The sequence below is a fragment of the Nelumbo lutea genome, chromosome 3, assembly GCF_056320005.1.
Source record: "Nelumbo lutea isolate HS-2025 chromosome 3, American lotus-T2T, whole genome shotgun sequence".
Classification (NCBI taxonomy): domain Eukaryota; kingdom Viridiplantae; phylum Streptophyta; class Magnoliopsida; order Proteales; family Nelumbonaceae; genus Nelumbo; species Nelumbo lutea.
This window is the reverse complement of record NC_142686.1, coordinates 106,854,578-106,877,738: the sequence shown is the minus strand read 5'-3', so window position 1 is coordinate 106,877,738 and position 23,161 is coordinate 106,854,578. Positions and strand designations below refer to the sequence as shown.

Below are 23,161 nucleotides of genomic sequence, written 5' to 3'. Positions count from 1 at the left end.
GTATGGACATATGGGTTTGGGGGATGGGCTACCCCAGGTTGTATAGACACATGGAAGTCGGAACCTAAAAAAAAAAATTTCAGCAACAGCCGCTGAAAAATACAGCAGAATTTGTTCTCTTGTATGTAGTGCAACTGCAAAAATATACCACATTTGGGAAAATTTGTACCGTTTCAAGTGGGTCCGCCAATTGTCCCAATAGGTGGGTCCATCTGACCAATACTCCGGATGTGGTAATAGATTATTATTAAAATTTACAAGAGAAAAATTTGTAGTTTTGGCATTGATAATGCTATGAAAAGTTGCTTAAAACCATACTACATTGGTGGAGAAGAATTAAGGAGTAAGTTTCTGAAATGTCAAAGGGCTTCCACATTTTCTTGTAGTACTTAAATATACAAGCCCTTGTCAAGCAATGCAAGTCTCAGCACATACCCATGTAATTTGTCTCATGTTGCAGAACTGAGACGCATCTTGACTCTCTAAAGTTACTTTTCAAAATAAACCCCTGGACAAAAAGGGGAAGGGGAGCAAGATCACCTTTCAATCCCTTTCTAAGCTTTGGCATTAAGCTTAGAACCACCAAACAGAATGCTTAGTTCCCAAATTCAACAGACCAGAAGAAAATGAAAAATAAAGAAAAGGATAAACATATTGTTAAAAGAAAGACAAAACAAAGTTGGACTTGTCCTTTCCGCTTCGAAAAGGACAGAGCATAAATAAACACAATGGACTCGATTATAGGAGGGATGCGAGTTTTTCTTGATCAAAGGAGCTTCTTGTCATGGTTATTAGAATTGTTATATAGGAATGCTATACCTTTCAGCAATGGTAATAGCTTATTCAAGATGAAAAGTTGGCCATATAAAGATCACATAATGCGCATTTTGGCCAATACAAAGATCATATGGACACAAGGTTGATGAGACTTAATGTGGACTATCGACTGGGTTGTTGATGGGAACTTGGTGACTGACAATTGAAGCTTATATCCAGAAAGTGCTGAATGTATAATGGTCCCTGGGGTTCAAGAACAATGAACGTAGTGAGGCTCATGAAATTTGACCCAGAAGAGGAATAATGAGAATTGGGATTTAGCTTGATCAGCTTGAACCATGAACCTCACTGCCATGTCCTGTGCCAGTAGAAGCAGAATTCTGACTAGACAGTTGGACAGTAGAATGAGGGACAGATTCACCCCTTGAGAAAATTGAACCAATTGAGCCACTGGAAGTGTTCTCAGAAGTTGGCATTCTGGTTGAGAAGGAATCTTTTGATCCTGAAATGAATTCGGGCCTTAGTTCCGAGGAGGAAGAAGATGGGGCAAGAGTAGCTAGTGAAGACCCAACTGGGTAAGGAGCAACTGGCATATCTGCAAGAGAAGATGCAGATGGGCTGTAACTGAGACTCCCCATCGGATGATCAAATTTGCATGTAGGTCCAAACTTGCATACTCCATGTTGCGTATAGAAAGTGCAAGGCTGAGCACCCTGTTAATCAAGTAAGAAGCTCAGGTTCAGTATACTGACAGCAATCAATCTTTAAATACAAAAGATCACAACATTTACTAAAATGGAAAAAAAAATGAGACTAACAAGAATAAAAGTTTAAACAACCAGATAAAAGAACAAGAATCCCAGGTTGCGCTAAAGAAGCAGTTCATGCATAGATGTGAAGATAGAACACTTAAAGACACAAGTAAAAGGATTATCCAAATCCAGGAAACAACAAAAAAAAAAAAGACAAGGATGATAAGAATCCAAAAGAAAAAGTGCATGCCTCAGTTATTTCCAACAATTAAAAAACACGAATTGCATCATGATGGAAGACACAGTGTAAGGGCACAAGGCAACGGAAATAACACATAAGTGAAAGATTTTCATGTAAGTAGCAATTAGATTCTATAATTTCAGTACATCAGAGAGCACGTCTCTCTCTATTCCAGTATACCAGAGACAACTTCCACCAAGAAATTTAAATTCATTGTGCCACGACTGGTCTTTCTTGTGAATGACCAAGCTATCTCAACCCATGCCACTGGACATCACAAATACCCATTAAGGTCATTGTTACATTGAATTTAGGGGTGGCACACTGGATCTCTGCATTAGAGGAATCAGTGCTATCCCTATGGATTTCATATAGCAGGTTGGCAAGCAGTTGCTGGTTTTGTGCAGCACAGAACACATACCTCTCTTGCTTCAAGTGTCCTGGAAAGAGGAATAATAAAAATCAACCTTGATTGACAATTTTTAAGCAATCAAATGTCATCAGGGGTGGGAAGTATTTTTAGAAATCATTAAATTATTCTGCTCAGTTTTTCAGGTCCAGAAAAAGATGAAAACTCTCTTAGAACCAAACTAAAGCCCATTACCCAATATTGGTCTCAGCTATCTGGGGTCTTGGGCAGTGATTTAAAAGGCACGCCTGAGGTGCATTTTGGGGTATGTGCCTTGCCCATGTCCTAGGTGCACCCCTTTCAAAAGGCGCACGCCTGGTGCACCTGGGCATGCGCCTGATGTGTCTTGCGCCTCAGCCCAGGTATGCACCTTTTTAAAGTTTTGCGCTTTTTGCTTTTTTTTTAGTCTAACAGCTGGGCCAGGGGCTCCACCCCCGGACCCCAACCACATCTCTCGAGGCAAGCCCGAACAAGTCTATGTTAGGGTATGAAATTCTTATTTCTCACGTAAAAAATAATGATTTTATGACTTTCATTGCCTTTTAAGAAGATATTTTATTACAATGAATGAACATTAGCAAATAGGGGGTTCTCGGAGCTTCAGTGATGCAATAAAGTATCTTCTTAAAAGGCAATGAAAGTTGTAAAATCATTATTTTTTTATGTGAGAAATAAGAATTTCAGATCCTAACACAGACTTGTTCGGGCTTGCCTCGAGGGGTGTGGTACAAAGGCGACTCATAGAATCAAAAATGCAATATGTTTTACATCACATTAACTACTTGAAGCAATGCAATTAAGAAAAAAAAAAAGATTGTGGGTTTTACATGCTTGGAAATGCTTTATATGTTTGCTTTTATTTTTAAATTTTCATTTGAATATGCTTTACATATTATGTTTATGTATTTTAATTTTAGATAATAGGTTTTTAAAACATTTATTTTAAAATTTAAGTTCATATTTTTTATTAAATTTGTTTAATATTTTTTGCATTTTTTTGAATTTTCTGACTTTCTTTATTTTTTAGCCTTTCTTTTTGTAATTTTGTGTCTTGCTTAAAAAGGTGTGTGCCTCACCTTGCACCTCAGGCACAAATTAGCCCTTGTGCTTTTTTTACGCCTTGCACTTTTAAAACACTAATCTTGGGAGGGGTTGACTGGGTAAGGTCCTAATCTTTGGCATTTTTTCACACAAAGTGGCCGCCCTCAAGCTCGAACCTGCATTCTCACACTTGCCAGCCTGAGATCTTACCATTACACTAAGTAACAACCCCTTCTCTTAAAACCAAATTGCTGGCACTTATTCAAGGTCTTGTTCTGGCTTCCTTGTCTGGTTGGAATGGTTTAGTTAGTCATATAAGTTCACAGCCTAGTGGCTGGACTACTGGCTGGATATATTCAATGGAGAAAGGCTCTGGACATTTCTGATTTCTTATCAGAGAGGTAAAAGCACTAGTATCGGGCTTTGGGTAGCTATATGCTGGTTGTCAGTTTTTTACAGTTTCTTCACTGCATTTGATTATGCTGTAAAAAGATTGAAGAGAGACCATGTTGATAGGTGTTTTACATGTTAAATTGTCATTTCTTTTGTGTTTATCTTTTGATTCCTGTACTTCGTATATTTCTCATTCAGTACCCTAGAAGGGCCCTTTCTTGTAATCATGCATAATGCATAACTCAGGCTTAACAATACTTTTGTCCATTTGGGGCGGGGTCATTCTCAGATATATAGAGACACCCCATACAACTCGTGTTGTTATTCCTCTTCTACATACAGAAATCAAGAGTAAACCTTGACGGCTTGACCTGATTACATCAGTCAAGGTTACATATGCCCATGTAATGTTTTACCGCCCACTATTGTTATGGCATTGAAAAGCAGAGTAGCTGGTCTTTTAGCATGTGACTGATAAGAAAAGTTTCACTGAATACTTCTTAGTCATGGCTCCCATCCATCTCAACACCTTCATCCATGTTCATTCTATCTGCTTCACAGAGTGTCTTTTAGCATTTTTTATGAAACACTTTAGTTCAGTTATTGGAGGTTGGATCGCTATTGCAATATCTACTTCCCATCATGATGTGACCTCTTGTAAATGTTTTCAATCCCACCCCATGTTAATGGGTTTTCTCTGGGTATGGCATGTATTTCATCAATAATTGGAGTTTCCAAAAGTGGAAAGGTGGTTGAAATATTTCTCTGGTAGCCTATCCAACAGCATATAGCATAGAAAGGAATCATCTTTAATCTGAAGAATAGCAGTAGCTGACTGGGTGGTGTCTTTTCTGTCAAATCTTGGTAAGGTTCATTGATTGGTCCAACAGTGTTTTCATTCCCAATGAAGTGGATATGAGAAGCCAATGTTTCTTCAAAAGTGGCTTCCATCTTCTGTGCTATTTCTATTGCCAACAAACACAAGGCTAACAAATAATAGGAAAAAAAAAAAAAAAAAACAGCACAAACAACCAGACCTCATAACAAGAACAAATCAGAGGACAGACTGAAATTTGTAGTGGCATTATAATATAAAAAACCGTTCAAATACAAATCAATAACAGAAACAGAAGAAAGAAGACAAACCACTAGTTAACCATAGACAGAAACCCAAAACACCAAACTAAGCAGATTTAAGTTGGTGGAAGACGACAGGAAAAATAAACAAGAATTTCAGTAGAAGAAACAATAGACAGAAACCCAATAGGGATGATATTACATTAAAGTTCCTAAATATAATCTTTCCTTTTAAAATACCTATATTCCCCATACACATTATAATCTGGATAATCCAGCACAAAAACTTTCAAGACCAAGGAATAGAATGTTTGTGGTATTCTAAATGTGAGCGCATCAATGGCTTTCCAATTTTTTAAATCAGTAATTATTTGAATTTATTGATATGATTTGAGTGCCTAGTGCCCCATACTTGGCCATTCCCAAGCCGGTCACCCCATTCATTTACATACATCATGACCTTCTTGGGGGACACAATCTGATCTGTTGACCCTTGTTTCTCTAATACATCTGCCACCCCATTTACAATCATCAGACTCTCAGGACCCATTTAAAATATGTTCAAAGCTCTGCAATAAAGTCATTCCAAAATTTTTCAAGACCAAGGAACAGGACCTTTGTGATATTCTAAATTTGAGAATATGCATATATATGTGTATATGGGAATGGTTTTGCTAGTCGAGTCAAGTAATAAACGACCTAGGAATTTTCTATGTGGAAAAGTTATCTCAAGCATAAAGAACATATTCATCATAATTCATAACACCTCTAGTCATGTGAGAAATGTCAGATTTGAAGACCAAGCTGCATGTCTGAAATAAACCCCTTTATGTTAGCAAGTTTTAGATTTGGAAACAGAAGCAATGGATGCCTAATAGTGACAGAAAAGGTCAGTTAAAGATGAACATGGGTTTATGTGGATTGTGAACAGGGGAGCATTGAACGTGCCAACTCAAAAGAGACAACTCAGCAAACATTCTGGATCAGCCACATTGTCCTTCCATAGGTTTTTAAAACATTTATTTTAAAATTTAAGTTCATATTTTTTATTAAATTTGTTTAATATTTTTTGCATTTTTTTGAATTTTCTGACTTTCTTTATTTTTTAGCCTTTCTTTTTGTAATTTTGTGTCTTGCTTAAAAAGGTGTGTGCCTCACCTTGCACCTCAGGCACAAATTAGCCCTTGTGCTTTTTTTACGCCTTGCACTTTTAAAACACTAATCTTGGGAGGGGTTGACTGGGTAAGGTCCTAATCTTTGGCATTTTTTCACACAAAGTGGCCGCCCTCAAGCTCGAACCTGCATTCTCACACTTGCCAGCCTGAGATCTTACCATTACACTAAGTAACAACCCCTTCTCTTAAAACCAAATTGCTGGCACTTATTCAAGGTCTTGTTCTGGCTTCCTTGTCTGGTTGGAATGGTTTAGTTAGTCATATAAGTTCACAGCCTAGTGGCTGGACTACTGGCTGGATATATTCAATGGAGAAAGGCTCTGGACATTTCTGATTTCTTATCAGAGAGGTAAAAGCACTAGTATCGGGCTTTGGGTAGCTATATGCTGGTTGTCAGTTTTTTACAGTTTCTTCACTGCATTTGATTATGCTGTAAAAAGATTGAAGAGAGACCATGTTGATAGGTGTTTTACATGTTAAATTGTCATTTCTTTTGTGTTTATCTTTTGATTCCTGTACTTCGTATATTTCTCATTCAGTACCCTAGAAGGGCCCTTTCTTGTAATCATGCATAATGCATAACTCAGGCTTAACAATACTTTTGTCCATTTGGGGCGGGGTCATTCTCAGATATATAGAGACACCCCATACAACTCGTGTTGTTATTCCTCTTCTACATACAGAAATCAAGAGTAAACCTTGACGGCTTGACCTGATTACATCAGTCAAGGTTACATATGCCCATGTAATGTTTTACCGCCCACTATTGTTATGGCATTGAAAAGCAGAGTAGCTGGTCTTTTAGCATGTGACTGATAAGAAAAGTTTCACTGAATACTTCTTAGTCATGGCTCCCATCCATCTCAACACCTTCATCCATGTTCATTCTATCTGCTTCACAGAGTGTCTTTTAGCATTTTTTATGAAACACTTTAGTTCAGTTATTGGAGGTTGGATCGCTATTGCAATATCTACTTCCCATCATGATGTGACCTCTTGTAAATGTTTTCAATCCCACCCCATGTTAATGGGTTTTCTCTGGGTATGGCATGTATTTCATCAATAATTGGAGTTTCCAAAAGTGGAAAGGTGGTTGAAATATTTCTCTGGTAGCCTATCCAACAGCATATAGCATAGAAAGGAATCATCTTTAATCTGAAGAATAGCAGTAGCTGACTGGGTGGTGTCTTTTCTGTCAAATCTTGGTAAGGTTCATTGATTGGTCCAACAGTGTTTTCATTCCCAATGAAGTGGATATGAGAAGCCAATGTTTCTTCAAAAGTGGCTTCCATCTTCTGTGCTATTTCTATTGCCAACAAACACAAGGCTAACAAATAATAGGAAAAAAAAAAAAAAAAACAGCACAAACAACCAGACCTCATAACAAGAACAAATCAGAGGACAGACTGAAATTTGTAGTGGCATTATAATATAAAAAACCGTTCAAATACAAATCAATAACAGAAACAGAAGAAAGAAGACAAACCACTAGTTAACCATAGACAGAAACCCAAAACACCAAACTAAGCAGATTTAAGTTGGTGGAAGACGACAGGAAAAATAAACAAGAATTTCAGTAGAAGAAACAATAGACAGAAACCCAATAGGGATGATATTACATTAAAGTTCCTAAATATAATCTTTCCTTTTAAAATACCTATATTCCCCATACACATTATAATCTGGATAATCCAGCACAAAAACTTTCAAGACCAAGGAATAGAATGTTTGTGGTATTCTAAATGTGAGCGCATCAATGGCTTTCCAATTTTTTAAATCAGTAATTATTTGAATTTATTGATATGATTTGAGTGCCTAGTGCCCCATACTTGGCCATTCCCAAGCCGGTCACCCCATTCATTTACATACATCATGACCTTCTTGGGGGACACAATCTGATCTGTTGACCCTTGTTTCTCTAATACATCTGCCACCCCATTTACAATCATCAGACTCTCAGGACCCATTTAAAATATGTTCAAAGCTCTGCAATAAAGTCATTCCAAAATTTTTCAAGACCAAGGAACAGGACCTTTGTGATATTCTAAATTTGAGAATATGCATATATATGTGTATATGGGAATGGTTTTGCTAGTCGAGTCAAGTAATAAACGACCTAGGAATTTTCTATGTGGAAAAGTTATCTCAAGCATAAAGAACATATTCATCATAATTCATAACACCTCTAGTCATGTGAGAAATGTCAGATTTGAAGACCAAGCTGCATGTCTGAAATAAACCCCTTTATGTTAGCAAGTTTTAGATTTGGAAACAGAAGCAATGGATGCCTAATAGTGACAGAAAAGGTCAGTTAAAGATGAACATGGGTTTATGTGGATTGTGAACAGGGGAGCATTGAACGTGCCAACTCAAAAGAGACAACTCAGCAAACATTCTGGATCAGCCACATTGTCCTTCCATGTGGGGAAACAAAAGACTAGGTCATGTACAGAAGCTCACACTACTTGACATCATTAGGACAAAACATCTAACAGGTCCCACTTTGAAGTTTAATTGACCCAAAATTCTGCCTGGTATTTTATCAAAAAATCGTGTTTTTGAAGCAAAGATTTGGCTGGTACAGTGTTATAAAAGCGCAAGGCGCAAAAAAGGCACAAGGGCCATTTTGCGCCTGAGGCGCAAGGCGCAAGGCAATGCACACGCCTTTTTGAGGCAAGGCACACAATTAAAAAAAAAGATAAAAATTCAAAAAAAATCAAAAAATTATAAAACATAATAGTAATAAAAATATAAACTTAAGTTTTAAAATAAATGTTTTAAAAAACCTATTATCTAAAATTAAAATACATAAATATAATATGTAAAGCATATTCAAATGAGAATTTAAAAATGAAATCAAACATATAAAACATTTTCAAACATATAAAACCCACAATCTCTTTTTTTTTCTCAATTGCATCAAGTAGCTAATGTGACATTACATTCCTAATTCTACGAGCCGCCTTTGTGCCACGCCCCTCAAGGCAAGGCATATGGAAATGAAACAGTGTGGACTGTGGACTTCCAGATTCAAGATAAACCTTCAAGACCAGGAAGTAGATGACATGATTGAACTTATAAAAGCTACCCCTGTCTGAGGATCTAGTGATGCAAGGACATGGCTGCGGGATATATCCCAAGCTTTCTCAGGTCCAATTAGTGTAGGAGACCCATGAAGAGCTGAGATTCTGGCTGTGATGGAAGGAGTGCAAAAGACAAAGGATATGAATGTGAAAAGGCTGATTATAGAAGGTTATTCAAAACTGATAGTGGACTGGCAGCAAAAGGAGGGGAGTGGTTTCTGGATATTCAGCGGTGAGAAGAAATTCAAGTGGCTAACTCAAAATATGGAGATGAAGGTTCGTTGGGTTAAAAGAACTGCCAACGTTTTTGCTGATGTTCTAGCGAAACAACGGGTAGTAAGGAATCAAATGTTTTGGGCACAATTGTAATATGTAATTTGTTTTTCAGTGAGGAGAGTTAAGAAAGGTTACCTCTCCTCTCTAGTGTAATTTTCTTATTAATTATTTAATGAAATTCTGCTTTACATATATATATATATATATATATTAAGCTTTCATCATAAGGTCCTTCAAGTAGCTAAACTCTTCAACAATCTGCTATTTCTCGCACAAGGTGCTATCCTCCTGTACACACAAATGTCTCCTGTATGGGATAGCTAAGCCCCTTCTCCAATGGAGTCCTACGTTGCTTTCACTCGTTTGGACCTAGGTACTATGAGAAATGCTCAAATTTTGGAAGGCAACTAGACCCAAAAGGAGGTGCCAATGAAAGCAATAGCAACAATAAACTCTCTGTTACCATTTTTTTTTATCAATAACATCAACTTCATTAAATTAAGAGAAGAGAGGGAAAAGAATACAAAGGGAGATAAAATAACTTATCTCCCAAAAACAGAAAACAAAGGGAATGCAAAGAAAATTAAAAACTAGCCCAAAAAACAGCCTCCCTATTCACTCCTTGCTTGGCCAACCCATCCGCTAATGAGTTGGCACTCCTCTTCACCCAGCTGTACTGAATCTCAATATCCCTACCCAGCCATAAGAACTGTTTTTTTCTCATTGTTAAAGTTCCACAAACCACTGTCCTCTGTCTTCAACCAATTAACCACCACCTTCGAGTCACCTTCCAGAATCAAACGGCTAAAAATTAAATCTTTTGCTCTTCGAATTCCTTCAAGCGCTGCAAGGATCTCAGCCCTAAGAGAGTCACCTTCTCCAATAGGGCTAGAGAATAAAGCGGTAACAATCCCTTCCTCATTCCTGAAGACTCCTCCAATCCCAGAGGGCCCTGGATTCCTTGCACTGCTGCCATCAAAATTCAGCTTTATAAAGCCCGAGGGGGGAGGGGACCAGAACGAACAAAGAGTCGTCTTGCATCTAGCAGTGGAAGCAATCTCTTTCCAGTTTCTTAGCAAGTCATCCATAGGACAATCTGAAAACAACTCCAAAGATTTTAGCCAGTGGACCACTCTTAAAAGGATTCAATCTAACAAATCTTCCAGTGTTTTTTCCTTGTCAGAAAATATGCATGAGTTTCTTTCTTCCCACAAAGACCAGCAAACCGCTGCCCTGATACACCTCCACATAGTCTTCCCTCGCTTCTTAGGCCAACTGAAAAAAGGAGAAAACAAACCTTGGACAGTCTTCGGAGGATACCAAGAACACCCAAAACGGGAGAAAACCCACTCCCAAACAGTTTTAGCAACCTTACAAGAGACCATAAGGTGGTAGCCAGATTCCCCATCAGCTTTACAAAGAGCACATCTATTAGGAAGTAGACAATAGTTGGGTCTCTTTCTTTGGAGTAAGTCTAAAGTGTTGATTCTTTCCAGGAAAATTTCCCAACAAAAAAAACCCCACCCGAGGAGGAATAGGTCTGCTCCAAATTTCCTTAACTGGAAAGGACAACCCCAGGGGGGTAGGAGACTGAGTTAAGGTTTCAAAGAAAGAAGCACAAGAAAAGGTACTAGAGTTAGAAAGGGTCCAAAATCTGGTGTCTTCCTTAGCAGGGTTTAGGAAGACACCCTCAAGGGAGGCTAGCAGATCTACCAAGCTATCCAAGTCCGTATCCCTAATTGCCCTACGCAGGCCAAGGTTCCAACCAAAGCCCGAAGAGGAAGCTGAAGGGACTAAGAAAGAAGAAATGGATTCATTTTTCAAGTCTGAAAGAGCATACAAGGAAGGAAACTTGTCTTTTAGAGGAAAATCTCCGACCCAAAGATGTTCCCATAAATTTATTCGGTTACCAGAGTTTAGACCATACCTGATCCAAGGGGAGAAAACTAGAAGCAGATTGTGGATGAATTTCCAAGGAGAAGTAGCTGAAGCCCTTGCCAAGATTCCAGGATCCCAGCCATTGTATTCCAGCCCATGAATGCTAGCCACAATCTTAGTCCATAATTTATCCATTTCCAAAGAAAACCTCCACAACCACTTCCCCAGAAGAGCCATGTTCCTTTTCTTGAAATTACCAATCCCAAGACCTCCTAGTTTTTTGCACCTAGAGACCACCTCCCAACTCACCCTATGATCTCTCTTCTCCTCTTCAGGCTCCTAGAGAAAGTTCCTTATTAATTTTTCCAAAAGATTTGAAACCTTTGAGAGGATCTTAAACACTGACAGAAAGTAAATAGGAAGGTTAACTAGGGTAGATCTAATGAGAGAGACTCTTCCACCTAAAGAAAGATAATTCCTCTTCCAGGCCGCTAGCCTCTTCTCAAACCTCTCCACTACCGGAGCCCAAAAGCAAACACTCTTAGGATTATCTCCTAAAGGGAGGCCCAAATAAGTCAGGGGCCAGTCCGTAATAGCACAACCTAGCTCATCTACAAATTCCCTTAGGTCTCTTTCGTTCACATTCACTCCCGCCACACAACTCTTGTCAAAGTTTACCTTGAGGTTAGATATCTGCTCAAAAAGTTGTATTGTCAACTTTAGATTCCGGATCCAACTGAGGTTCCCTCCTTCACAGAAAATGATAGTATCATCTGCAAACTGTAGAAGAGTTAAGGGAACCTCCTCCCTTCCTACTCTCCACTCTCTTATCAAATTCCTTGAGTCTGCTCTATGGATCAATCGCCCAAACACATCAACAATAAGGGTGAAAAGAAAAGGAGAAAGAGGATCTCCTTGTCTTAGACCTCTCAACGCCAGAAAGAAGTCAACCACAGTCCCGTTCACCAGGATAGAATAATGGCAACTCCTAACACAGCCCCAGATCCACTTGCACCACCTGTCACCAAAACCAAAACTCCTCAACACCTCCATCAAGAAAGACCAATCAACCAAGTCAAAAGCCTTCTCCAAATCCAATTTGCAAACCACTCCCTTCTTCTTTGACTCTCTAAGGCTCTCCAAGCTCTCATTTGCAATGAGAATCTGATCGGTGATTTGTCTTCCCTCCACAAAAGCACTTTGGTTGGGTGCAATAATAGAGGGGAGCACCTTCTTTATCCTGAGAGACAGCACATTTGCAATGATTTTGTACAAGCTAGTCACCAAACTAATAGGTCTAAAATCTTTTGGTTAAGAAGCATCTTTCTTCTTTGGGACTAAGGCAATGAAAGTTGAGTTCAAGCCCGGGTTTATTACACCCCTCCAGTGGAACTCCTCAAAAACCGATGTAAGATCATTCTCCAAAATATCCCAGCAATCCTGGTAAAAGGCCATTGTGAACCCATCTGGACCCGGAGCTTTTGTCCTATCCATAGAGAATACTGCTTCCTTTACCTCCTCCATATCGAACCTTTTTTCTAACCACTCTCTCTTCTCTACACTTAGAGTCGGCCTATCCAAACCCTCCAACCACACTCTCTCATTCATATGCCTTCTAAAAATAGATTTGAAGTGGCTTACTAGGGCCTTTGCAATTTCAACCAGGTGAGATAAAACTACTCCATCAACTTCCAAATTAGAGATGTAATTCTTCTTTCTCCTTCCGTTTGCCACTGAATGGAAAAACCTTGTGTTTCTGTCTCCCTCCTTTAGCCACGTACACCTAGATTTTGCCTCCAACCGATTTCCTCCTTAATCACGATGTCCTCCATCTGCCTCCTTAAAACCCATCTCAACTTCCTTTCTTCCTCTCCAAAGGGGCCTCTCTCTTCCTTCAAGTCCAAATCCTCGATTTGCTCCACCATAACTTGCTTTTTCTCTCCTTTAGCTACGTACACCAGAACTTGCTTTCTGTTTGGTGTAGGGTGGGGGTTTCTGCATATTTTTGTACAGTTTTCTCACTATATTTTTGAGGCTACGTAGTTGAATATCTATGAATGCCTTTTTTTGGCTTGATATGGTCACATCAATACAATACTTGACTTTCTTCAAAAGAGGAGAGAGAGAGAGAGAGTCAACTGATTATGCTGATTTTTGGATTAGGTCCACTCTTTGATGGGACCCATCATTGGTCTGAAGAATATGTCACATTGTATGTATATAATGGTTGATTTTTCTTTTTTTTTCTTTTTATGAGCACTTATTTTGGATAGTTAACAGCAAAATTTTATTAACTAGGCCAATACTGCTACCTAACCCAGAGGCTCCAGTTTTACAATCATGTTATCCCACCATTACTTGAATTCACCACTCCAGAAAATCTGATTTCTAACATACAGTTTGCAACCTCTGATAGTTGAATAGTTGAGTTCTTTAAACATAGGAATCTTCCAGGTGGCAATATTGTTTAGATCAGAACACATTCATTTTTCCTAGCATTCATGTGAAAAAACTCAGCTTCAAAGCCCTGGCCACATGCCTATTATAAGCCCATAATGTGGGGAAGCTTTAATATTAGTCACGGTGTTGAAGATTAATCAGTTTTATGATGTTTTTCTGAGTAGATGTTTTATGTTAGTTGTTAGATAGGAGGTGGGGACCACAGTAATTATGTGAGTCCAAATTTTATTATGTTTTTGAGTGTTATATATGTTGTTTTATGTTTTGCCACCCTATAAGGGCATATGTGTCTTTGTACTGTTCTATTACTTTTAGTATAAATAATAAGTGAAGGGGGCAGCCAGATAATTGCTCTTTTTCTTTTCAACTTCTCTTCTTCTCTTCCTCTCCTTCTCTCTTCCTTCTCTCTTCAAGAAATAACTTTTCTTTCATATTTTTTAATTCAGCAGATTTCTACTTGGTATCAGAGCACCGGCTAGGGTTTCTTGAAGCATTCTCATGCAGCCCTAGATCAATCGACTGCATGAAATAGCAAAGGGCTGATCGAGTCATCAGGAAGGTGATCTACTGTTTGGCATCAAAATTAGGAAGAAATGGAGTACGGGGAAGAGTCCCAAAAAAGTTGGACTCTTTGTTTTTTATCTGATCTTGGGCGCCCAGGTATTGTTAGTTTCTTTTGATTTTCTGAAGAGGGCAGTTTGGTTTCTAGAATTTTCTGAGCCTCCTGGAGTGATCGATTCACTCTTCTCTCTGTTGGGACCAAGGTTCAAAGTATCGATACGATATGAGTTTCGGTTGTATCGTATCGGCACTTAGAAACAGCCGAAACTCTTTTTTTTTTAGTTTTTTTTTTTTATTTTGGTTTTTTGGGAAGCCTTTAGCATGCTTTTTATTATTAAAAAAATTGGGGGTCCGAAACACTTGGAAACAGGCGTTTCAGGCCGTATCGTTTTCAAAAGATACGATACAATACGCTCGATACGGGGCATATCGTATCGATACTTTGAACCATGTTTGGGAGGCGTGGGGAGGAGAGAGATTTCTCTCCAGCTAGGGCTTTCTTCTTCCAGAAAGGTTGGTTCCTGTGTGTGTGATATTAAACTATTTTTTAAAGGTCTCCAATCTAATTTTTCTTACTATTGAACTGTTTGAAATAAGATGGAGAATTGGAATACCGAGATGAAATCTACTGGTACTGTGGGACTAGGTGTTGGAGGTAGTAGTGATATTTTTTGGTCTGGGATCATTATTATAGTAAAACTTGATGGTACAAATTATTTGGAGTGGGCACAATCAGCTAAGATGGCTATTGGTGTCTGTGAAAAATTAGGGTATCTCACTGGGAGGAGAAGAAACCTGATACAAACTCTTCCCGATGGGTGCAGGAGAATTACATGGGAATGTCTTGGTTGTGTAATTCTATGTTACCTCACATTGCAAAAAAATTTCCTATGGGCTAATACTGCTAAGGAGATTTGGGATGGAGTGACTGAAACCTACTCTCAAAAGCAAAATGAAGCCAGAGCCTATCAGTTAAGAAATCAGGTGATAAATATGAAACAGGGAGAAAAACCTCTTGCTATATATTTCTCCATGCTGAAAACCCTATGACAGGAAATAGATCACTTGGAAATTGTGGTATGGGAAAGTGCAAATAATGCAGCAACTTATCATAGACTGGTAGAGAGGAATAGGGTTTTTAAGTTCTTGGTAGGGTTGAACCCTGAATTTGACATTGCTAGGCAGCATATTCTTTCTAAGGAGGGTGTGACACTCTCTCAGGCACATGCCTTTATCTCTGGAGAGGAGAGTAGGAGGAATGTGATGCTGAGATAGCCTGCGATTGACTAGTCGGCTATGGTTGGTATAACAAAACCTAAGCTGAATTGAGATAGGGGGAGTAGTGAGACTAGAAGGGAAGACAAGAAGGACTTGGTGTGTGATTATTGGAAGCTTCATCCAAATCTTATGCTTTCTCGGATAAAGAACAAGAAGGGAAATGCAAATGTAACCACTACACGAGATTCTTCGACCCCTCTTTCCCAAACCGATTAGGAATCCATTACAGTAGCAGCAGTGATAACAAAATTGGAGAGGTTTGGACAGCTTATGAGTAAAAAAGATTCACCTAGCTCTAACCTTCCAGATGGAGAGCAGAATGCAAGAGCCAACTACACCACTTCCTTTGCACATACAGGTAGTTCATATGCAATTGCAAATCTTGCATCCACTTCAGGTAAAGAGGGACCTCCCTGGATTATAGACTCAGGAGCATCTGAGCACATGACTAATGCTCCTACCCTTTTCAATTCCTATCGGTTGTGCCCTGGTGGAGATAGAGTCTCTACAGCAAATGGTTCACATATGCCCATTGCTGGGAATGGGACAATTAGAGTGACCAATGATATAATTATGTCTTTTGTTTAACATGTCCCTCAATCTACTGTTTGTTAGTTCTTTGACAAAAATTTTGAATTATTTCATGACCTTTCTTCCTGGTAATTGTGTTTTGCAAGATCAGGAGTCAAAGAAGATGATTGGGAGTGGTTGTGAGGCGAATGGAGTCTACCTTTTGGATGAAATTCCGAGACATCAGGGCCATCATGTTAGCAGTAGCGTAGTAGTGAGTCAGAGTCAGTGAATCAGATTATGCTTTGAATCGCTTGGGACATCTTTCTTTTAGTTCTTTGAAATGTCTTTTCCCAAAGATGTTTGAGTCTGTTCAATTATCTACTTTGGAGTGCGAGAGTTGTCAGTTAGGAAAGCATTGTAGACAGTCTTTTAAACCAAGTAATAAAAGTACTTCTGCTTTTAATATTGTTCACACTGATGCATGGGGGCCATATCATATCTCTTCCATGGGAGGATTCCGTTACTTTCTCTTGTTTGTGGATGATTATACACGATATTCTTGGATATATTTGATGAGATCACGTGATGAGGTTCCTAACTTGGTACGACAGTTCCACCAGATGGTTCTAACACAATTTGGAGTGAGAACTAAGGTTTTTAGATCAGATAATGCCAGAGGTACTTTGAGAAGGACCTGACCACATATCTCGTAGAACATGGTGTAGTTCATCAGAGTAATTGTGCATATACATCGCAACAGAATGGAGTTGCTGAGAGGAAAAACAAACACATTGTGGAAGTGGCAAGGAGTCTTATGGTGTGTGCTTAAGTTCCTGTGTAGTTCTTGAGAGATGTAGTTCTTACAGCCGTGCATTTGATTAACTGTGTTCCTTCATGGACTTTGTGGTTTAAGGTGCCATTTAGTCTTCTTTTTCCAGATTGTGAGATATTTCATATACCTCTGAGGGTTTTTGGTTGTGTTTCCTTTGTTCACATTCTTGGCCCTCATCGCAAGACATTGGATCCTAAGGCCAAGAAATGTGTGTTTCTTGGGCATGCTCAGAACCAAAAGGGGTATTGTTGCTATCATGGTTTCAAATGTCACAAAATGTCACTAATGTCACCTAACATATGTTGATGTTGAGGCTCACCGACATGAAAATGGATGGTAATATAAAAATTACATTATTTCAGTCAACATTTCCTATATTTTGGAAATGCTGACCAAATCGGTCCAAATAACAAAAAAAAATACCATTTTTCCTATTATGTCGACAAGATGCCGACTAATGTACATTAATAATATAATATATTAGTATATTATATTATATTATTATAATACAGTATATTAATATAAATTATTCCATTAATAATTTATATTTAATATTTCAAATAAAATATTTACAAAAAAGAATTAACAAAATATAAAAACAAAAGAATAAATTAATTACTTTATAATATAAAACTTAAAATATTTTTCAAGTAATAAAATATTAACTAGTTAGTATTTTTAAAATATTTATTAAAATCAGAAAATGTTTATTAAATTTTATAATAAATCATATTCTACATTTAATATAAAAATCAGAATAAATTTATTAAATTTTATACTAAATCATAATTTATTATAATTTTAGTATTAAAAATCATAATAAATTCATTAAGTTTTATAAGAAATCAGAATTTATCATAATCTTAATACTACAAAAAGGAGAAACAGTTTATTAAATTTATAGTAAAACATAATTATTATAACTTTAATATTTAAAAAATCAGAATAAATGTATTTCTATTTACTAGTGTGAAATAAATATATTAGAATTTATAATAAATCAGAATTAAAAATAAGAAAAAAAAATATCAGATAACCTTGTAAAAACATCAAAATGCATAATAAATCAGTAAATCGTCATTTACTAATTTGTTATTGATCTTAGTTTCTTAGCTTTATATAATGGTTGGGAATAAGATAATAGTCTAGAAATATGTTTTAATGCTTCTTTTATCACTTTACAAAATATCATTGCATATTTCCACATATTTCATAATATTTCCACAACGTCTCTAATTTTTACAATATTTACCCTCAACATTTCCGACATATGTCCTATATTTTGGTAAGCGACATTTCCATCGACATCGACATTTTAAACCTTGCTTGTGTGTTTGCTGCAGCATGGACTGTGAGGCCCATCATCTTAGGACTTTACCTTCCTTTTAGCCCATTTCTTATCAAGGAGTAGTGCATATTTGAGACTCTTTCCTACCATTAACATAATCTTTGAGGTTATGATTTTCTTCTATATATAATCTGTCTTTCTTTTTCCTAATAAATGTACTTACCTCATTCAAAAAAAAAATCTTCTATCAAGAAAATGAAATCCAACACAAAAAGCTTCAAAAGAGCCAAACAATGGGCAAAAAGCACATGAAGAATATAAAGGTGGATATAAATACATGCATACACACATACATATGACCAGAAAAACATGGGCTGTAGTAAGAAAATATTTAAGCTACTCATAATTTAACAACGGATATGGCACTAAGCAGAATGAAATGGCGAACCAGATTCATGTAGCTGATCCCATATAGTTGGGAGAAGGCTTAGATGTTAATGATGATACATATGAAGATGAAGTGTGTTTCTGTTGTAAGTTGATAGGCCGGTTTTTTTGTTGAGTTTGTACCCAACTACCTGCCTAGACCTGGTAAGCAGGTGTGGCAGACAACTTATTTTACTAAACAATTTTTTCATATCTTCTTTCTCTGAATTTTGCCCCAAGCTTTCCGCATTTGCCCCTGAAGTTTCCACATTTTGAGGCTATGCTTGGTTTGATAGAAAACAAGAGAGAAATAGAAAGTTCAGCAAAAATTCTTAAGGAATTTTACAAATTTTGTTAAGAACTTTCCCTCAACTTACTTACCAAAAAAAGAAAAAACTTTTCCTCAACTTTCTATTTCTCTCAATCTCTCTTATTTTCTACCAAACCAAAGACAGGATATTCCATAGGAATTTCTCTCAACTTTATTTCTCTCTTATTTTCTAACCAAAGATAGAATAAAAGAAATATCAGACAGAATAAGAACTAGGATGGAGATGGACTAGATAATAAGGATTTAACCAAGAAACTTCCTCTTGGGTTGAACATCCATATATAACTATCAAACTCTAGAAAGAACCTTTCAAAAAGAACTTCCAGTCTTCATCACAACTTTTTCCTAGAACCCACACTATTGATGCACAAATTCAATACCATCTCATAGGCTTTTTTTTATCAGCAATATCATCTCATAGGCATCAATCCTCTTTTATAAAACAAAGGCAATAGTTGCCTATGGAAACTTTCAATTTAGAGTGTTTGCATAAGAAGCTCATCAATCCTCCATTTAACTCACTTCAGCTGCAAATGGAAACTTTCAATTGTTGTTCTTTAAGTCTGTATGCTGCAGACTACTTAACCAAAAACTCTGCATTTAGAGTGTTTGCATAAGAAGCTCATCAAGTTCTCAACGTTGAAAACAAAACAAATGATATAGATAAAAGCCCCCAAAGAAAAATAAAAAACCAATTCCTTTCAAGGGACGAGGCCATTTATCACATGGATATTCTAGTACAGAAATGCAAATGAAACTTAGAAAAAAAAATACAAAAAAAAAATCAGTTTGCAGTTGCTGCATTTTGGTGATAAATATTTTTTAACTATGAAAACGGGATCAGGAATATAAGAATTAAAACCATGTAGCAGTGCAATATCAAAGTAACATTCCAAAGCTTTTTCTGTGTAAGCATTACTTTTGCTAAGAAAGAAAACAATTGTACATTTTTATTGAAACTTCCTTTCAATGCCAAGTACATCAACAATTCTAGCATTGCATTAAAGAAATGAATAAGATGAAGATCAAAAGGAACACATACCGGACGCAAAGGGAGGCCCATTGGACTGAGGACACAATTTGTTTTTGGTGCAATCCATTCTAGGGGGTGATGATATTTACACGAGGATCCAAACTTGCATTCCCCCGTCCTCATGTAGTACTGGCATTCAGGTTGGCCAGGTCTCTCTGGATATACATGTTCCTTCTGACTGCTGCCTGAAGGACCAGCAGAAGAAGGTAAGGGTGGATAAGGACCTGCATATGCAGGTGTAGAAGGTGATAGTTGTGTTACGCCATAAATAGGACCCCCTCCAACGGTGGGCTGAGCACCAGGAGATGCAACTGGGCTAACAGGTGCCTGCAGGTGGACTAATAAGAAACGTAGATAATGTTTGACAAATTTCCAAATCAACAGAAAGGAGTTTTTTGTAGACATACAGGATAAGGGCTCCAACCCGGAATCGGAACCACCCCTGGGGAAAGCAGCACAGGACCATAAGTACCTTGTACATATGAACCAGGTAAGAGTGGAGACCTCGCAACTTGCCAACTCGCTGACATTCCCCCATATTGTTGAGAAGGAACCGAAGGAGACTGCACCGTTGGATAAAACTGTGGTGCAGGAGCTGGCACTGACACACCAGCTGGTTGTGGATGATGAAATTTACAGGTCACACCAAACTTGCAATGCCCCGTTTTCACATAGTAGGCGCATTCTTTCTCCCCCTGTTGCAGTTAATCTCATTTTGGAGTAATCTAACTACGAATGTCTCAGAATCAATTCAATAAATGTAAAACATGATTGTGAGTAAAACATAAAACCGAAAAAGGTTTAAAATTGAAGCAGTTCAAACCGGTCGCAATGGATATCCATGATAATTTAGTGAAACAGGGATTGCCGATCCACCTCCATGTCTTGGATGGTGATACTTGCAGGAGGCACCAAATTTGCAAGTGCCGGTCTTCAAAAAATACTGCATGGAAAAAGACAATTACTCGTTTGAATTTGTACCACAATAGAACAACAAACCAGACAGAAAAGTACCTGGCATACAGGTTGGCCCACTCGCTCTGGATACTCCCCTGCTCCGGGCCTTGCAGATCCCAGAACCTAGCAGTGTTATAGCATAAATTAATTGAGAATTGCTCAATTTCCAGTACATAGATCTTGTTTCCTAATTCGAGGAGGAGGAGGAGGAGAAGAAGAAGAAGAAGAAGAAGAAGAAGAAGAAGAAGAAAGGAGAAGGGGAAGGGGAGGGGGAAGAAGAGAGATGATCTTCCCACAACTTTACCAGCAATCTAAGGACAACAAAGAGCTCCAATTATTAAAAATCAATGTCGAATCTAAGCACAAGAGTACTCAAAAGTGCACACATTATAAGATCAAACTGAGTTTGACCGACAAAACCGATAATTGACATCAAAAAGCCTTCCTTTAAGCCCTAAGTTTGTAAGAATTCAAACCAAATCAAAAGTGATTAAAAGGTTACCGCACTGCGATCGCGGGGATGATTGAAACGGCATCTGGCACCATAACCACAGAACCCAGTACGCATGAAGTAGACACAGTCGGGCTCGTTGGGCCGCTCCGGGTACGAATCCCTGCTGCCCAATCCAAATTGCCACATGGGTTCTGCATTTGCAAAATCAAGGCCAAAACCAATTGAGAAACCCCCTACATTCTGTGAACCCTAATAACTGATATCGCTAAACGCGAAATTCAACCGAAAAGAAAACGAAACCCAAATGCCACGACAAACGACTGACCTTCGAGCCCCGTTTCAGCTCCCGGAGAGTTCCAGCCCACCGGCGGATCCGATTGCGACCCTTCCAGTGCTGGGCTCCGACCGTACATCTCCATTGGTACAGACGGTGTATAAGTATACCTTACAAAATTTACAGGGAGGAAAAAATGGGGGACAGGCGAGCAGCCCTCTCTTCTTGACGCCGCTGGAATATTCAACAAAGCTCTGCAATGCCCAACCGATTTGGTCAGAGAGAGAGGAACATGAGCAATGAGATAATTGCTTCTTGCATGCCTCCTCTAGTCCTCTGCCTTGTATCTCTGGTTCGGTTCTGCTCTCTCTCTCCTCCCGTTTTCAAAGCGTTTGATCTCTATTTGGGGCTCTTTTCGTCAGTTCGTTTCTATACCCGCCAAACGCAAGGAAAAGATTGCATTAAATAAGCACCTGGTATAGTTTTTTTATTTTCCTTTTCCTCGCTGCAAAAGCACCTGGTATAGTAATTTCGCAGAAAAGCTTTGAAATAAAGGGGGGGGGGGGGGGTCTGGACTCTGGAGCAATTCACAGTACGCAACCGACACTCGTTTTGTTTGGAATAACTCCCATGCCCTTACATTTTTGAACTCAATAGGACAAATTTGTCCTTCTCCATCCATTACATTACAAACACCACACTGTCTTTACACACTAATATGTTAGTTCTGCACTCTCCTCTTCTTGTTCTACCTGACTTTCACCTTAGAACATTTGCATTCTTAAGACTTAATAATTATCTGACTACCAAGGTACACAGCTTCAATGGAGGAAAACCAGGAATATGGGTCTCCCATTAATATTGTCCAAAATGCTTTGATTTTATTTAAAATTAAGGCAAAATCTATGATATGCATTCAAAACGTGATTGGTTGAATATGATATCTTTTGTTATACGCAAAAGTATAGTTTTGTGAAATGTAAATTAAACAGTAACATGATTGATTGGGATTTAAAGTAGTCAATATTAGTGAATGCATCGAAGTTGAACTCCAAATTTTGAAGAGACAGGGTTCATAGTATTCATACACAACACTAAATCTTTTTCAGTATCAAGCATCTAAAATCATCTATAAAATCCTCTAAACTTCTATATTTAACATTTATGATCACCCTGGAAATTGATACATAACATATAATACATGTTGATACCATGTACCATGATGGAAAGTTTAGGATCCATTTCGTTTGTACTCGGAATTGGAATCAGAATCAAAATATTTCCATATAATCTGTTTGATTCAAACATAGATCAATTTCAGAATCAGAATGAGCTGAAATGAGATTTCATTCTCAAAAAAGAGAAGAAAATGGTCATTTTCTCAAATGGGAGATATCATTCCACTGGGAAATGAAATGAGATTTTGATTCAATCCCACTAAACGGTTGATCCATGTCCATTGACTCCATTCAGATTCTAGACCCTTATAAATTATAAAGAGGTTTGTTTGGAGAACCATCAAAATGGGTGAATCCATATATTGCAACCATGGTCATAAAACTATTGCACTTCCCAATGAAATGGAGACACGTCAGCATTCAAAAAAAAAATGACATGATGTCTTGAATTTATTGCAAACTCGTTGGCAGTTG

The 23,161-nt window shown here is 37.9% G+C and overlaps 1 protein-coding gene across 1 annotated transcript; it reads right to left on the bottom strand.

Annotated features, from left to right (window-relative positions):
• Positions 1-253: 253 nt before the first annotated feature.
• LOC148867427 (zinc finger CCCH domain-containing protein 32-like) lies at positions 254-22,145 on the bottom strand. The gene is made up of 7 exons (XM_088980742.1): positions 21,561-22,145; positions 21,284-21,426; positions 20,839-20,904; positions 20,648-20,767; positions 20,232-20,519; positions 19,834-20,151; positions 254-1,490 (listed from the first exon to the last, which is right to left on the bottom strand). Exons 1-7 carry the CDS (start codon positions 21,652-21,654, stop codon positions 1,104-1,106), a joined length of 1,416 nt encoding a protein of 471 aa, XP_088836868.1. The 5' UTR covers positions 21,655-22,145; the 3' UTR covers positions 254-1,103.
• Positions 22,146-23,161: the final 1,016 nt, after the last annotated feature.

What these genes read in the sequence shown, in the direction of transcription:
- LOC148867427 (XM_088980742.1), bottom strand. Translation starts at nt 21,654, where the DNA reads ATGGAGATGTACGGTCGGAGCCCAGCACTGGAAGGGTCGCAATCGGAT. An exon ending in AGCTGAAACGGGGCTCGAAG is followed by an intron (nt 21,427 to 21,560) that starts GTCAGTCGTTTG and finishes TTGCAAATGCAG; the next exon opens with AACCCATGTGGCAATTTGGA. An exon ending in TGGGCCAACCTGTATGCCAG is followed by an intron (nt 20,768 to 20,838) that starts GTACTTTTCTGT and finishes TTTTCCATGCAG; the next exon opens with TATTTTTTGAAGACCGGCAC.